This window comes from Monodon monoceros, unplaced genomic scaffold (assembly GCF_005190385.1).
Source record: "Monodon monoceros isolate NGI ecotype Baffin Bay Population unplaced genomic scaffold, NGI_Narwhal_1 Super_Scaffold_3, whole genome shotgun sequence".
Classification (NCBI taxonomy): Eukaryota; Metazoa; Chordata; class Mammalia; order Artiodactyla; family Monodontidae; genus Monodon; species Monodon monoceros.
The window spans coordinates 39732264-39749786 of record NW_021703780.1 but is presented as its reverse complement, the minus strand read 5'-3'; the positions used below and the strand labels follow the sequence as shown (position 1 = coordinate 39749786).

At 56.8% G+C, this 17523-nt stretch overlaps 1 protein-coding gene across 1 annotated transcript; it reads left to right on the top strand.

Annotated features, from left to right (window-relative positions):
* The first annotated feature begins 11932 nt into the window (after nt 1–11932).
* On the top strand, nt 11933–16369 carry HMGA1 (high mobility group AT-hook 1). Its single transcript, XM_029243395.1, has 4 exons — nt 11933–11963; nt 12207–12320; nt 13245–13355; nt 15503–16369. Exon 4 carries the CDS (start codon nt 15547–15549, stop codon nt 15877–15879), a length of 333 nt encoding a protein of 110 aa, XP_029099228.1. The 5' UTR covers nt 11933–11963; nt 12207–12320; nt 13245–13355; nt 15503–15546; the 3' UTR covers nt 15880–16369.
* Nucleotides 16370–17523: the final 1154 nt, after the last annotated feature.

Genomic DNA, 17523 nt, shown 5'->3' with positions numbered 1-17523 from the left:
TACTACTATTGTTATTGTTATTCTGCCCCCTTCCTAACCTGGCCTATCACCCATAGGAAACAGCCCACTGTCACTACTCGTATTCTATTGTGTTGCTTCTCAACTGCATGAGCCGCCAAAGCTAATTAGCCCACCCTTGTTTCACAGACTCACTGTGATGATTTAAAGAGCTAATAGGTAGGTATCCGAGTGCTTTTTTTTTTTTTTTAGCGGTACGCGGGCCTCTCACCGTTGTGGCCTCTCCCGTTGCGGAGCACAGGCTCCGGATGCGCAGGTCCAGCGGCCAAGGCTCACGGGCCCAGCCGCTCTGCGGCATTTGGGATCTTCCCGGACTGGGGCACGAACCCATGTCCCCTGCATCGGCAGGCGGACTCTCAACCACTGCGCCAGCAGGGAAGCCCCCGAGTGCTTTTTAATGTTGTGCAGGATAACGGTAAGGGCTATGATTTACTGGGTGCCAAGTGCTGTGCTGCTTCATTGAGTGCTAGCCCTGCAGTGCAGCAGTCGGGGCCCCTGCAGGAAAGGGGACCCAACCCAGGGGCTTCAAGAGGCTTTAGCGGAGGGGCTCTTTACAAGGGTGCTGGCAGGTGAAGGGGATCAGAGAGGGGTGATGTAGCACTGGGACCAACAATGTCAGGAAGTCGTGACTCCCAAGGCTGAAAGGGTAAGGGGCAGATGTTAATGTTCCTGGAGCTTCGGTCATGGAGAGACACAGCTGCAGCCAGACCAGGGGCCAAAGCAGGGCCAGGGCAGAGGAAGGAGTACCCCAGCTTCTCTCCTTCTCTCGGATCTCCTGCGAGTGGGTACTGACCAACAGAAAGCCAGCCGAGAGGCGGGCCCAGGGACGCAGCCAAGCGTCAGCCTCCCAGGCAAAGAGCAGGTCAGAGCAGAGGTGGATGGGGAGGGTAAGAGGGTGGATGAAGAAGAATAACAAGCACGGGGTGGCGCGGTGGGGGCGGCGGACAGGATTATGCTCCACCACCGCCTCCCACTTCGCGGATGAGAAGATGGAGGCGCAGAGACAGGAAGTCAGGTGCCAGCTGTCACAGAGCTGGGAAGGCGGAGCTGCAAGAGAAGCGCAAGGCTCCGAGGCGGTGATCCCTCGGCCCTGCCTCCCAGGACAGGCCGGCGGCCCCCAGGTGTTAGCAGGACTCTGGGGCGGCAGCCCGCACGCGCTCCTGTCTCCCTCCTCTCTCCTCCCTTCCTCTCACTTGTCACTTGTCCATCCTCCCACCTTCGGTCTGCCAGGGCCTCCGCGGAGGCTTTCGGTTCTCTCTTTCCTGTCTCTGTGTCCTTCTCCACTTTCTCTCTCTCTCCTCCCATTTGCTCAGTCTCCCTCGGTCAGCCTCTCCTACCGCTGACTTTCATCCATCCCCCCAGCTCAGTTCCTGTGTCACTCCCTTCTAGACGGTACCCCTGTGCCCCTCAGTCCCCCACCTCTGCCAGACCGTAGGTCTCCCCCGCTCTCCGCCCGGGCACCCGTCCCCGCACGCCCCGCCCCCTGTCGCTGGCCGTCCCTCCGCCCCTGCGGCGGGCGGGGAGAGCGGGGCTGGCGCGGCGCCCGGCCTGAGTCACACGCATGAGGCAGCGTGAGTCAGGCGCGGAGGGAAGTCCCTACGGAAGGGGCTTTCGGAGCCGCAATCGAATCGCAAGGAAAGAGAAAGTGTTCGGAACGCGCCTCTGACACAGTGACCTTGTGTGAGCCCGAGCCGGACACACCCCCACGCTCTCCCCGCAGACGACAACACACACACCCCCAGCCCACCACGGGGAGGGCCCGGCCCGGGGCTCCGGAGGGTGGGCGCGCAGGGACTCCACTGCCTGCCGGGGGCGGTGGGGGGACAGGCCGGGGCCAGCAACTAGGGTCCCAGTGGCCCTTACGGTCTGTTCCGTCCACAGGGCAGTCCCTCTCCCAGCTTCCAGCATCGCTCACCTGCAGCCAGAGGCAGTGGGGGGCAGGGTGTCAAGAAGGACACCTTGGGGGCCGACCAGATCACCTTGTGGATCTCCGTGGGGTGGCAGAAGGAGACAGGCAACCTGGGGTCCTATAGGGATGAAAGATACCCTCCCTCAGGCTCCCCTCCTAACCCTCTGAGACTGACCTGGAATCGGATCCCCTCCATTCAATTAAACAAATATTTACTGAACACCTATAATAAAAACCAGTGCCAGGCTCTGAAAACCTGAAATACAACCGTGAACAAAACAGGACAGTGAGCAAACAATGTCGACTCCTGCCCTCCAAGAGCTGACATTCTGGGGGTGGGGTGGGGAGACAGTAAATAGTACATAAGCAAATAATCTAGACCAGCACTGTCCAACAGAAACAGAAGGGGAGGCACACATGCTTTGTGAGATATTACAGTGGTAAAAAGAAACACATGAAATTAATTTTAATAATTAATCCAATACACCCAAATGTTATCATATACACAATATAACTGAGTATTTCTACATTAAAAAAAAAAAACCCTTAGGCTTTGAAAGCCAGTGAGGACTTTATAGTATTTCCATCACATCTAAATTCGGACTAGCCACATTTCGAGTGCTCGGTCACCACCTGTGCCAAGTGGCAAGGTGGGAGGCAGAGTCTAGATGTCAGATAAAGGCTATGGAATTTAAAAAAAAAAAAAAAAGTAGAGCAGGGTAGGGGGTGGGGAGAGCCCGGTGGGGTGGGGCAGGATTCAGAAAAGTGAGACAGCAGATATTCTGAATCCTGGCTCCGCCACTGGCTTTGGCAAGTCTCCTGACCTCATAGATGAGCCCCGATTTCCTCACCTATGAAATGGGGCCATGATTCCTCCTGTGTGGACTGGAGTAACGCACACTCATCAGATTAGTTCTGTCCCCACCCCCTCCAGCTGTCTGCAGCTGTGGCCAGCACAGAGCCTCCCAATCTCAGTCACATCCCCTCCACTTCCAACACCTAACTGCCACCAAAGACAGCCTAGCCCTCAACCCCGCTGCCCAGACCCTCCATCTTTTATCCATTTCTACCCCTTGCCACAGCAAGATACTTCAACCTCAATTTCACTGACTGTGTGATGGGTACTTGAGTTCTTGGGAGAAAAGTATTGTAGACTTCTAGGGAACCAAGCCACCACCTTAAGCTGAACAAGGGCAGTGCCCAGATGGGTGGGGCACCAGGTGCCAACCTTACCATACTGGGAAGATGACTTCCTTCTTTAGAAACTAGAAGGATTTCTGCCCACGAAAGCCATCCTGCCCCCAAATACCCCTACCACGAAGAGCAAAACTGCCAGAAAAAGGGATGCATAGGAACTGTGGACAGAGCCCAGGGAGCCGGGGTGGAGGAGGGAGAGCGGGAGGGGTTCTGGATCACCTTTATACCCCACCTCCAGGGCAGCAGACCCACAAGCCCAGGGGAAGTTTGAAGATCAACAACCAGCCCGTTCCTGGGGGACTGTGGTGCTCCTGAGGCCCCAGCAAGGCTGGAAGAGGCGGATGGGAGCAGGGCCTAGAAGAGCCCAGACAAAGGAGGCAGCAGGGTCTGGGCTTGGGATGCCTACCCGCCCTCACCCCACTCCACCCCCAAAGCCTGGGAACTGGCAGGGCACCCTGGATGGTGACCCAGAAACCTGGCTGTCAGCAGCTCCTGCCTGGCACTGCCCACATCGAGCTCCACTGCTTCCGGCAGGAGTCCCTGGCAGCTGCCTGCAGGGCAAGCTTTTGGGTTTTCTCTGCTCACAGGCTCACTCTCTACCCCTAGAGACCTACCCCAGACTCTCCTAAGCTGCCCAGATCCCAGTAGCTGTATTTCCCGCCATCCAGACCTCAGAGATAAGGCGAGGGTGGGGAGAGGGGAGTCGGGGGGAGGGTCCAAGCCTGGTTTTGCCAACAGACTGAAGATGCCCACCACACGGGGCCACTCAGATATTCTAGTCCCAGAGGGAAGGGCCACCGACCCCCTAGTGGCTGGAAAGTAATAAAGAAAGTAAGAAAACAAAGAAGCTGGCTACTCAATTCACAGTGAGGACTCGGCCTTAGAGGACTGATGACCCCCAGGATTCGTGAGGTTGGTGAGAGGCCTGGAGGCCGGGTGCAGGGACTAACGAGGTTTTAAGCCACGTTGGTGGGGAGGGCAGCCGCTGGGCCCCTCCCCGCCGCCATCTCCTCCAGGCCGGATTCTAGACCAGCAGGCTCGCCCAGCTCTGCCCGCCTCCCTCCTTCTCCGCTCTCCAGCCAGTGGCTACCTCCCCTCCCCCACCCCTCTCCCCTCCCCCAGCTACCCACTTCCTCCGCCCCTCCCCCAGCCCCTTTCGCTCTCATTCATCCATCCATTCAGCAAACTTCTGCTGAGCGCCAAGGCCCCCTTAGGCCTGGTGAGAGGCTCGCGGTGTGCAGAAGAACCAAACAAAGCCCTGGAGGATTCCGGCGAATCCCTGGCCTTGTGTGGGCTCCTCCCCCCACCCCCAGCCCACCTCCTCCTCAGCCCAGGCCCCCGCCCTTCGACCTCCACCCTGCTTTCCTTTCCCTGTCGACTCTGGCCCGTGGCCCGTGGGGCTGTGAGTCCTCCTCGGCGCCCCATGTGCTTCTGGATCAGACAGGCAGCAGCCCCTCCTGTGCGTTCCCAGTATGGAGACCCCCAGAGCCACACTCTCAACCCTAAGAAAAGTTCGGGGTGAGGGTTCAGAGTGGCCTGGAGGGGACAAAGCACTGTGTGACCCGGGGCACATCTCCCATTCAGAGCAGCCTCCCCCTGCAGAGGCTGAAGGAACCAGGCAGGACTCATCCAACCCCCGACCTTGGGCAGGAGGGAGCCTCCCCGCAGCCAGTTATGCAGAACAGTCACTTTTGAAGGCCCCAGGGGTCAGTGTTCCCCTTCCCTGGCCCAGGACATATCCCCCCCTTGGAAAGCAGGCAAGGAATAGAGACAAGAGAAACAGAAGTCAAAGACCATATGAGAATCTCCTGAAACCTTAGGGCCTGTTCCCAAAGTGTGACGTGGGTAGGAGCAGGTGGCTAAAGCCATAGGACATGAGTTCCCAAGTCCCACAGCTGGTTAACGGGCTGACGTGGACATACAACCCCAGCAGGCATGCGGCCGGGGGAGACAAACCCAGCGCAGGGCCTCAAGGACTCCAGAACACACCCCAGCCCGCAGAGAACAGGGTCACAGGCCTGCCGTCGCTGCTCTAACACTTCCTTCCACTGGCTCACGCGCACGGGACTTCCACAGGCTGCACAAGATTAAAGTGTGTATTTCCTGGGAATTCCCTGGCAGCCCAGGATCCCAAGCTCCCAATGCTGGAGGCCTGGGTTCCATCCCTGGCTGGGGAACTAAGATCCCTGCAGCACGGCCCCCCAAAAAAGTGTATTTTCAGCCATTCCTGAGTGGGAGGATGTGACATGTTTGGGGGCATTTTACCCATACAGCCTGTTCCACTGGACATTGTCAGAAAGAACCTTAGACAAAAGGGAAACTATTTTGTTCCATGCAAAGTGTAAACCTTACACTCTCCCAAAGCACAGTCCGCTGAGCTGCCACCGCTGCCCAGACACCAACAAGCAACCCAGCCAGTCTGCCCCAGCCAAAGGACCAAGATGGTTGTCAGGTGGCTGCCAGCTCCTGCTGACTGAACCTGAGACCAAGGAGAAAAAAACAGTTTCCCACGATTGGTGGCAAACTATAAAATCCGAAGGTAATGACCGCTGGAAGTGAGTCTGGGCCCAGATCACACGATAATGATGGACTCAGACAAAAACCAGGTGTCTCTGTAAGGTGCAGAAGCCCTGTCCCACTCAGTTTGGGCCACTCTGTCCCTACCATGGTGAACTGCTGGGTTCCTTGCTCTTTTCTTTGCCTTGAAGTTTGGGGACAGATTCCTAAACTGTTGCCCTGTGGCTTGGCCTCTGCTGATGACTTTGGCTAATCATTCTTCATTCAACACATTTTGTGAGCTTGAATACTGTGCTAGGCCCTGGGGATACCCAGTGAACACAAAAGATAACATTTCCTGGCTTCATGGCGCTAGCCTTGCAGTGGGGAGAACCAGCACAAAATGCAATACATATCACTTTTATTGTTCAACAGTTCAATAGAAAAGTTAATTATATAGCATGTTAGAAACTGGTAAGTGTTACAGGGGGAAAAAAAAAAGAAGAACATGGTAAAGTGGGTGAGAGACTGTAGGGGGAGATGTGCAGTTTTAAATATCATGGACAAGTAATATTGAACAGAGAGACCTGAGGCAGTGAGAGGGCAGGCCCTGAGGTTGTCTAGGGGAAGAGCATGTCAGGCAAAGGGAATGACAAATGCAAAGGTCCTGAGGTGAGCTCATGCCTGGCAGGTCTGGGGAATATCGAGGAGGCTTGTGTGGCTGAAACAGAACAACAGGTAGGAGATGAGAAGGATGGAGGGGATGCAGATTGCAGGGCCTTTGTGAGGAAATTGTTCTCACTCTGTTTTAGATGGGAGCCCCGGGAGGATTCCTAGCAGAGGAGGGACATGCCTTACGTTTTAGGTAGAAAGAGATTTAATATTTAATACTGGGAATTAGGTGCTTACAAAACCACTGGAAGAACTGGAGGAGCCAACTCTGGGCTGAGCCTCATGGAACAACACAAGCTGAACTGCCTGCCTCTATCCTGATCCAGGGGGCAGGAAATCAGGAAGCCCCACCTGCATGGCTGAGCTGTGATCCAGGGGTAGGAGGCCCCTCTGCCACCATTCCTGCCTATAGACCCTCACAAAGCTGGTGACTGGATGACGGATGTTCTGCAGAAAACCCCACATCTCCACAGCCCCCTTGCTTCCTCCCTCAAAATTTCACTCTTTCAAAGGGAAACCTAATTCACATCTCAAACTGTAGCTTCAAAGGAGTGGGGAAGATGCCGAATGCCAGACCACCATATCTGTCACAGCCCCAAGCCCACTGTATGTCAGATGCCCTGCTCTCTCCCTCACCTGGTTCCAAGGCCTCCTGGGATGCTCCACCACACCCTGGGCCCCTGCCCTGTGCTCCCCAGGCACCCATCACAGAGGGTACCACACTGATGAAGCCATGTACTGGTCTGTCTCCCCAGGTCACTCAAAGTAAGCCCCCTGAGGACAGGGAATGTAGCTACCTTGTTCAAGGCCACATCCCCTATCTTTGCCAGGCTGGGAGAAGGACGCAAGCCTACCCAGTCTGGGAGAAAAAGCAGTGGAGGAAAAAGTGGCAGAATCCCAAGCTATTTAACCTCCCTGAGTCTCAGTTTTAACAGCTGTAGAATGGGGGCAATAGCATTACTGACCTGGTAGGGGGTTGAGGGATCTGAGAGAACATATGCATTTAGTATGTGCTCCTCAACTTCCCCTTTTCCTCAGGTTTTTTCCCCGAGATTGGCGGGGAGCCGGGCTTCCCTGGGTTCCAGCCCTGAAGTAGGTAGCTGATGAAGTTCATGGTAACCTGGGGCCATGCAGGGTGGGCTGCTGGCTCAGGGCAGGAGGGCAGAGTGGTGCCCGTCTCCTGGGCCGTCCTTTTCATTGGAGAGTTTTTCCCTCGAAAGTTGGAAGCAGAAAAGGCCCTCCTCCCTCTCTGGCCCTGCCAGGCTTCCTGGCAGCAGAGCCTGTGGTCAGCAGGGCCCGGAGGATGGATCCTGCCAGATGACCAGATGTACTAGTAGCTGGGTGACTCTCCAGGAGAGTGGTCACTGTGCACTAGGGTGACCCTATATCAGGCTTACCCAGGCCAATCCTGTTGATATGGTCCTGGTCAACCCCAGTTGCAATGGGCCAGGTCAGGTTCACGTTCCTAGTCTGTTCACAACTATTAATAGTACCTCCTTTTGCTCTTAAGTGCTCTGCTTGTCTCTAATAGCTGGGAATACATATCCTATGATCCAGGAATTCCTCTCCTAGGCATGTACCCAACAGAAATTTGTACATCTACTTACCAACACAGACACTAGAACATTCACAATAGCACTGTTTGTAACAGCCCCAAACCAGAAACTATCGAAATGTCCTTCAACAGAATGGATATCTAAACTGTGGTACATTCACACCACGTAACTATGCAGCAATGAGAATGAACATCCTGCAGCCACGTGCAATGACATGAATGAATTGCAGACAAAACGCTGAATAAAGGAAACTGACCCAGAAGAGTACCTAACCTGTGATTCCATCCATACAGTGTACCTGAAAGGTGAAACTAGAGGATGCTATTAGAAGTTGGGACGGTGGTGACATAAGGGGAGGCTGGAGATGTTCTGTCTCTTGATCTGCATGTTGGGGACACAAGGGTGCTCACTTTATGAAAATGCATTGAACTGAACAAAGGATTTGTGCATTTTCTGTATGTATAGTTTTCATCAGTAACAGGTTTACTTTAAAAGGTTTCCTGGTTTGGACAATAGGTTAAATAATTCCTGTTCCTCCTCTGCCCACCTCTTCCCGTCTACCTTCCATGTTGGGCTGGACACACAGAACTTCATCACATCTCATCCCCATGCCTTCTGGAAAACCTTGACTAACTCAGTCACTAAATGGAATGATCACTCCGGTCTTTTCCTCTACTCTCCTAAGAGCTACAGTTGACTCAAAAGCAAGAGGTAAACTGATAAGCAAATATATTGACTGCAGAGATGAATCGAGACACGAATCCCCACAGAATGCTAAGGGACACCCCAACCTACCAAAACCTCCACATTTCCAAGCCACAACTGAGAGATCGCTAGGCCCTGCTACTCCACTTAGTAAGGCAGGGAAAGAACTAATATTCACTGGGAAGAATTTCAACAGCCCAAGTGAAAATGAGCTTAACCTTCAGCTGTCCTGAAAAATACAGTTGACCCGAATTCCCCATTCCCTGGACATTCCTGATGGGTTCACTGAAGTTCACTGGGTTGTCCTTGTGATAACTGTATAATCCAACTCTGATGTAAGAAAATGCGTCCCGCGGGGAAGACTAGTCCTGATATGGCTGATTCCCTGGACTCCTTCCTCAGGCCTTGACTAAAGGGGTTGATGCCCCAGGCCTAGAACTGCTCCTTCTCCCAGACTGTCCCCCCGAGGCCATCCACCCAGCCCCTTCCTACCCAAATCCCATTAAAGCCTGCCCAAGCCCATCTCCTCCAGACTTCCCTGACGCCAGCCCCTCCCCACCAGTTCCCATCCTCTCTCCTCCTGTAGCACCCAAGTCTCTCTTAAAGCACATAACCCCCTAATTCAAGTTTCAAGAGTGTAGGGAACTCTTCTTGTTTCATTCTTTCAGTGAAACTCTATTTCATTTCATAGTTTGTTCATTGTTTTACCCTAAGAGTTTGAACTAGTTTTTGGTACACAGTAGGCCTACAATAAATAATGAATGAATGATTGAATGTTTTCTCCTCATGGCATCTCTGCAATTGTTACTCAGCTTTCTCTGGTGTGTTCCTGGTTGATTCCTCTAGACATGAAATTCGCTGGGGCAAGGACTATGTCTTATTCATCTTTATCCCTGTCATTCACCCTTCTGCTTAATAAATACTTATTGAAAGAGGGGAAAAAAGGAAGTCAATTTGGGGCATTTACAATCCAGAAAGAATGGAGGTGGGGGTCAGTGGGTAGAGTTATTTGGATTTCAAGGGTGTGGGTGATCAAGGGTGTGGGTGAGAAGCAAGCTACTATTGATATGTTTGCCTACAAATTTATGCCTGCCTCCTTCCAGAGGGTTTGAGGTGGCTTACAAAAATACACAGACATAATACAAGGTAACAAACAAGTCGGTGAAGAAATCAGGACGAGGGGAAAATAAGAGCAGGAAAAATAAGATCAAGTCGGCTCGTTAGAAGTGGGCCAAAAAGTTGGCCAAGTTTCCCACAGCCCATTCGCAACGGAAGGCCCTCTCTCTTCCCCACCTCCCCTCCCTCTCAAGGGCTACCACTGGCCTCACAAGGCCAGGGAGAGCTGCTCCGAGCTTAGCTGCGCCCAAGGGAGGGGCCTAGAAAGGCCGCCAGCCCCAGAGCCCGGGCCTGGAAGCCTGGGCGGCCTTGGGGAAGGCTGTGGGTAGGGGCGCGCGGCTCTGGGTGGGCTCTCCCTGGCCCAGGCGTGGGCGCCCGGGTTGCTGGCAGGGTCTTGTGACCCAGGCAGGTAGGGTAAGGGCCTAAGGGTCGCTCTTCCACTCAACGCTGCAGAGGTTCTCGAGCTAGCAACTCAAGGCCCTCCAGCCAAACCTACTCGCGGCCTACTACGCGCGCGCTCTGCAGGCAGGGCACAAAGACGGAGGAAGCAGCGCGCCTTCCACCCCGCCCCAACCCCCGCTCCAGACAAAGGGGCAGGCCGCCCCTCCCCCAGCCTCGCCCTCGCGTTCCCCCTCCACCCTCCTCTCCCTTCAGGCCGCCCTTCGGTGACTTCCTCTCCCCTTCCGGGGCAGCCTGGGGACTTCTCAGAAACTACGTTCCACCTGGGCGCGCGGCGGGGAACCGGCGCGCTGGGGGCGCCCTCTCGGCCCACTCTTAGCCCCGGCCGGCCCTAGGCCCGCGCCCTCCTCTTTGAACCCACAGGATTGGCCCCCAGCGCCTTCCCGCCCTGGCGTCCCCGCCCCCACCCGGCCGAGCACGTGCTGCCCCCAGCCCGAGCGCCCGCCCAGCCCCGCTCCCCACCCCCACCGGAAACATTCCTGAAACATTCCTGAAACTAGGAGGCCCGGCCCCTCTGGTTCCCCACCCCGCCTCCACGCTGGGCTCAGGGTTTTCCTGGCGTCCCCCTCCACCGCCGGCTCGCCCCCTGAGGAGGGGGCTGGGCCGGGGCCTCCAACGGCCAGGGAGGAAGAAGGGGAGCAAGGAAAAACAAGAGTCACAGCCGTGTGTCACTGGGCCGCATTGCAATTCCCTGCACCACGGGAGGTGTGGAAGGCCGCCTCTGGGACCAGGGGCGGGGAGGTGCAGGCCCGGCCTGCAGGGCGCGCCTGACAGCGCCCTTTCTTCTCCCACCGCCCTCCCCGCCATCTTCCCACTTTGGCTTCCTTCTCGTTTGTACAAGTCTTTGTTGCGCCGGGCGTGGCGGGTACGGCGTGCGTAGATCCAGTTCCTGCCCTCAAAGTGCTTCCAGGCGACCACCGGCTAACGCTTTCTTATTTTTAAAAAAAGGCACAGCGGAAGGGGCCAGGGTACCACGAGGGATCGCTGGTCTCCAAAACACCATCCGGGTCACCTAAAGGAATGAACCCTCCCTCAGGTTTACCTGCAAAGGAGCCAATCGTTTGCCTCGCTTGAAGGCTGCACCTTGATTATGGTTCACTCGGGCCCATTAATAAATTTAAACCCTGGATTTCACAAGTTTCACGTTTGAATTTCACAAGACCTGCATTTCACCAGTCAGCCACACGCGGGTTGGGACCGAAATGCACATGCTGACACCTGTCCGCCCAGGGAAAATCTAGGAGCCGCGTACCTAGGTGAAGGGAGCGGCGGGTAGGCCGCGAAATTCTCCAACCGGCGCGTTTCTCTCCACCCCTGCCGCCCGCACGGACCCCCGCAAGCACCAACACCCGCCCACATCCACGCGCCCCGCCGGCGCCAAGCCCACACACCCGGAAGGCCCCAAGAGGTGACTCTCCCGGGGACCCCCATTCCATGCAGTAAGGACGCCCTCTCCCCGCCCGAAGAACTCCTTGGTGACCCCTCTAAACACCTCCCCACGTCTCCCGGCCGGGACTGTGGGAAGTGGGCCGTGGCCTCGGGTTCCCAGCCCAGGCCTCCCGCGCGCGCCCGCCCCCAGAAGCCCGACACCGCTCGCCCCTCCCCACACTCAACACCCACCCGCGCGGCGGCAGCGGCTGGCGGGCGGCCGCCCTTTTAAATCCCCGGGCTCATTTGCATGGCCCCGCCCCCTCAGTGACACGGCTGGCGCGGGCGGGCCCGTCCCCCCTGCCCCTGGGTCGCTCTTTTTAAGCTCCCCTGAGCCGGGGCTGCGCTTCTCTAATTGGGACTCCGAGCCCGGGCTATTTCTGGCCCTGGCGCGGCTCCAAGAAGGCGTGAGTTCGCGGCCCCTCCGGTGGCTCCTTTTTTTTTATATCTATCATTTAATTAAATTATTTATTTATTGAGGCCGCGCACGGGCCGTGCCTAGCTTCCTGCCCCTCGCCATCCTTCGGGGGAGGGGGAATATTTTTCTCCCCCCGCCTGGATGTGACATATAAATACCCCGCGGGGGCCTGGGCGGCGAGCACGCGGCGGCGGCGGTCTCTGAGCGCCTCTGCTCTCTCTCCCGGTTTCAGATCCGCATTTGCTACCAGCGGCGGCGGCGGCGGAGCCAGGCCGGTCCTCAGCGCCCAGCACCGTCGCTCCCGGCAGCCCGGAGCGCGCACCGCAGGCCGGCGGCCGAGCTCGCGGTGAGTCGTCCCCGGGGCCCGCGGCGGCGGCGGCGGAGGGGGGCGCCCGCGCCCCCGCTGCACGCCGCCCCTCCTGCAAGCAGCCCGGGGCTGCAGCGCGCGCCTCCGGCTTTATTCCCAGGCCGGGGCTGCGCGAGCCGCCGGCGGGGGAGGGCCGCGCGGCGCGGGGGCGGGCGGCGGGGCCCGGCGGCGCGGGGAGGGCACCGGCACCCCTTCCCCCGCGCTGCGGGTGCCCTGCGGGGGGCGGAGACCCGGGAAAAGCGCGCGGTGGGGGAGGGGGCGCGCTGCTGCGGCGAGCGCGAGTTGTGCACCCGGCGGAGCCCGGTGCACCTCGCGCGGCCGCCGCTCCCGCCCGAGCCCGAGCCCGGGCCTGGGTTGTGGGGGGCGGGGAGAGGAACGGGCTGCGGCGACAGGGGAGAGTGGGGGGCCGGGTGGCCCCTGCAGCCTGGGGAAGTTCTAGAAGTGAGGGGGATGGGCAGGAACCCCGCAATTCGGCCTTACTCCAGCTCGGCCTTTCTCCTGGCGCCCCTCCGCAGATGAGGCCGAATCGCCGGCCTGGCTTTGGGGCTTCACCCCGACCCCACCTCTGGCCCGGCCCGCGCCTCTTCAGCCCCCAGGGCCCGGCTTGCCTTCCGCCCCCACAAACTGGTTTCTCTGCTTTGCTGGGCTCTGTTGGAACTAGTTCCTTTGACTCCCCGTTTCAATTTTTTTTTCTGGGGCTTTATTTTGCGGGGAGGGCGCGGAGGGAGGTGGCCTTTCTTCCTCTCCCCCGCGCGCGCCAGGTTTCCTGCCCCAAGGCGGGCTTGGGTGCCCCCTCTGGCAGGAAGTGGGGCCGGGTGCACCCTCGTGGCGGTGCATGCGGTCGGGGTGCACCGGTTTCCCGCGCCTGCGAAAGCGGCCTGCGCCCCTCCCCCCGCGCTCTAGCCCCCAGTCCCGCCGGCCGACCTGCAACCGCCGGGCGCAGACACTTGCAGAGTCACCCTGGGCCCCGGGTCTGCAGCAGGGACGACAGGGACTTTACCAGCCCCCAGACGGGTAAGGAAAGTGGCGGGCTAGAAGGGTCGCCAGCAACCCACTCCATCCTACTCGCCAACTTGCTCTGTGACCTTGGGCAACTCATCAGCCCTCTCTGGGCTACTATTTTGGGGAAAACAAGGTGGTTCCAGGATGATTTCCTCGAGTCATTCCTGCAGATTGCCTCAGCATTTGTGGAGCTCACACTGCGTGCACAGTGTGTGGAGGAGACAGGCTTGAGGCCTGAAAGGGCTTATTACCAACTGAAGGATTGAAGTTGGACCCTAAACGTGGCTTCGCCAAGCCAGGCCTCTCTGATGTTCAGGAACAGGTGGAAGAGACAAGCATCTATTAGTCTCACCAGAGAGGGCCTCAGGCCTTGCCTTCTCTGGAGTCCTGGATCTGGGGTTGGGGTGAGCGGATTAAAGGGTCCCCAGCAGCAAGAGGTGGGGGGAAACACCAGGGACACCCACCAGGATCCCCAGGCAGGCTGGCCCAGGCTTTATGGGATTAGGGGCTGGCTTTGCCCAACTGGAACCACCTCTCCGAGGGGGCCTCCAGCAAACCTCATGTGAGGTCAGCACTCATTTAGCTGATTAATTGTGATGTTTAGTTTTGAAGGGGGACCTGTGGTGTAATATAAGATTCTAATCACTGTCTGCAATTACAGAGCAGGCCAAGCCACTAATGATGGAGCAGGATAAATCACCAACCACCTTGTTTAAAAGGGTCTTCAAGTCTGAAATATCATAAAATGGAATAATTACCAAAGTCTCGCCGTCTGGAGCATTTCAGTACTTGAGGATCGGGGGCCTCAGGCCCTCTAATAATCACAAGTTTGCAAGAACAGTCTTTCCTCTCATTGGGTTAAAATTGGAAATTGTCTGAATCTGAAAAGGGGAAAGAAAGTCATTTTCAAACGTTCTAGTTCTCATTTTGATCTGGAATGAAGCTTTCTGTTGTTTAAGCGTTTTTAACTTTTGCTTGGTTTCATCCTTGCCGCAGTCTGGAGAGGTAGGTGAGGCAGGTGCTTTATCATTATCCACATTTTATAAATTGAGGGGCTTTCAGAAGTGGAGCCACTTGGGCCCACCCTTTGCCAAGGGCAGCCAGGGATTGGTTATCAGGGAGGTGTGGAACCATAGGCCTCCCAGGACACGTCTCTATCTGTAACTTGGGGATAATAACGGGGAGGACAGAGATGGGGGTGCGAGGGCCCTCACTGTCCTTTCTCAGCCTCTGGAACAGACTCCCAAATACTCCTTGTAGAGGGGCGTTTCAGGTAAATTCTATATTAGTAGGGCTGATGAAGCCCAAACAGGCCTCTAAGGAGAGGGGAGATGCTAGAAAAGGACCAAGGAGCTTTTAGGATCAGCCCTGTTAGGGCTTCAGGGAGTCAGCTAGCATCTGTTACGTGGGGCCCTCTCAGTTGGACAAGTCCCTGCCCCTCATGTAAGGAGGCATCAAAGAGAAAGATCTCATCTGACTCCAGGTGGGTGGGGGCAGGCAAGGGGGAAGAGGAGACTCACCTTTCAGCTTTGGGTTTCTTTTCCTCCTCCCACCTCACCCACTGCGGTTTTAACCCCCTTCACCCTTCTTCCCAAATCGTCCCCATCTTTGAACCCCCAAGGCTTTTACCCAGGGAGACAGCAGCGGAAAGAACTGGTGGGGCTCTGGCAGGTGGGCCAGGGATTGATGTCTATGGCTGCCAGATGCCCAGGGCTCATTCTCTGCTTACCTTTCCTCCCTTGTTCCCTGCGAGCTACCCAGGCTTGGTTTTCTCTTGAAGGGAAGGGGCAGTTTGGTGGAGGGAGGGGGCCTTGGCAGTGTGAGGACCCCCATCTCACCCACACCGTTGCCAGGGCGGCCTTACCCACAGGCAGGACTGGGCTGGCTGGGCTCTTGGGCCCCGGGCCCTGTGGGGCTGGCAGGACGACAAAGAGCCGTTCTGAAGAGGAGATAAGGAGTTGATTAGGCCCAACGGCCCAGCCCCGCCCTGTGGCTGCAAGCCGGGCTGAGCAGATGCCCCCATCGGCCCAGGTGGGAATCGCGGGGACCCCTGGGAGCAGGCAGTTTCCTGCCGGGCATTTGGAGGGTGGGAGTGGTGAGGGGGTAGGAGGCGGCTAAAGCAAGAGGTTTTGTTTAAAACAACTGTTCCCGCCTCCCAGCATCCCAGCCGTCGCTCCTCCACCTGCTCTGCCGACAAGGGAAGATGAGCGAGTCGAGCTCGAAGTCCAGCCAGCCCTTGGCCTCCAAGCAGGAAAAGGACGGCACTGAGAAGCGAGGGCGGGGCAGGCCGCGCAAGCAGCCTCCGGTGAGTCCCGGGACGGCGCTGGTAGGGAGTCAGGTGGGTGTCCAAACCTTTGCCTCGGTTTACCTCTTTGGGCTAGGGAGGTGCCAGGCGTCTTGGCAGGTGAAAGCAGGACTGGCAGGGCGCAGCGTCATTCCTGTACACGTGTGTTCTCCCCACACATCCGTGCACCCCACACATGCATCCCTGGTGCCTGAGAGTCTGGGAGAGAAGTGCAGCCCAAGGGAGCCCTGAGCCCGAGCCCGAAAGTCCAAGCCAGAAGTGACCCTGTAGTCACGCAGGCCAGTCAGTGCTTATACACTGTGGTAAACCACCCACCCTTTATTTCCAGTTCATCGTGGACCAGTGCATTATGAAACAGTAAAGATGAATTGTAGAAACGTGAACATTTACATACGGAAGCCCAGCGTTTTTTGTTATTATATTCACTGCACATGATAGTCTTTTGTTAATTTACTGTGAAATTTACTATGAAGGTTTCTAAATACTTACTGTACATTTCTGTAGTTCCTCATCCCAGGCCAGTAACAGTTTCTGGGCCAGCAACTGTTCACGGGCCTCCTTGAGTGGCCCTGGATTGGGCTTTGCCCCAGCTCTGTAAAAGGTAGTGGAAGCCCAAGAAGCTTAAAATGTTGGGGAGTTGGTGGCAGAGTGACTGAGAGCCTTGGTTCTGCCCCCTCACAAAGGTCCCGTGGGATTAAAAGGCCAGCCTGGCACTGTGGGCACCCCGGGGAGCTTGGCCAGTCAGGCTGTGGGGACCACCTGTTACATGGCGGAGATCTTAGGTTTCTCTCACAGAGGGGCATCTCTCCCCATGTAAGGGGCAGCTGTTGGTGAAGCCCCATTACTTCCCTTTCGTGGGGCAGAGGAGAGGAAAGCAGTTGAGGTCGATCCTTGCTCTTTACACATCAGGCAGCTTGTGTCCACCGGGCCCCGGGTGCCGCCCCCCATCTGTAGGTGGAGAGGCCTATACTGACCCTCAGGACCCGTGAGGAGTCTGACGGGTGGTGGAATTCAGCTGCCTCTTTCAGAGCCCACAGTTTGTGTGTGGGGAGCTCATCCTCTTAGTCTCGTTCCCTAGGCCCACCCCTGCCGCCTGTTAGCTTGTGGTCAGTGGGGGGGTCAGAGAAGGGGTGTTGGGTTACTGGACCACGAAGAGCCCCTAGGCAGCCGCCTTGGGAAACCATAGCTGACGTGCCTTTGCTGCCCAGCTTCTATGCATTATGTAGCAGTTTTTTATTCTGTCTCGGGCTTATTAAAATTTCAGCGGCACCAGTGGGCAGGGATCTCTGGGGTTCCGAGATCTGGACATAACTCCTTCTCCCTAGGAGGCAGCCTGAAGGGAGTCTGGTTTGCAGGTAGAGGCTGTAGGTTCCCTCTAGGGGGAAGGGGGATCCTTTCCCCTCTTCTGCATCATCTGAGGGGGTGGGCAATGATCACAGCCCAGTGCTAGACACTTGTACATTTTTCATTTAGTTTTCGTGACACTCTACAAGGTAAGTCTTGTCACCATTTACAGATGAGGGAGACTGAGGCTCAAGCATTCAGTGTCTTGCCCGAGACCTTAGAGCTAGTCAGTGGCCGAGCTGGCATGAGGACAGAGCTGCCTAAGAGTGTCTTTCTGCCCCCGTGACACCCTTCCCAGAGGCCTTCTGGCCTCTTGTCATTTAGCTGTCATAGGGAAGCAAGGGGAGAGACTTTGCAAAAGATATTCAGACGGAGAACCTGAATCCCAAGGGCTGCCTGCCATGATTCCATGATTCCTGTGGATTCCAGAGTTGGAGGATGGCTTGCAGACTTAATTCTGCTGGGCTGGGGCAGAGGGCTCTGTCCTGAAAAGGGTGGGACAGGTGGCTTCTGTGTCCCTGACTGCCCCAT

Excerpts from the sequence above, each read along its gene's own strand:
- HMGA1 (XM_029243395.1), top strand. The coding sequence starts at position 15,547 with ATGAGCGAGTCGAGCTCGAAGTCCAGCCAGCCCTTGGCCTCCAAGCAG.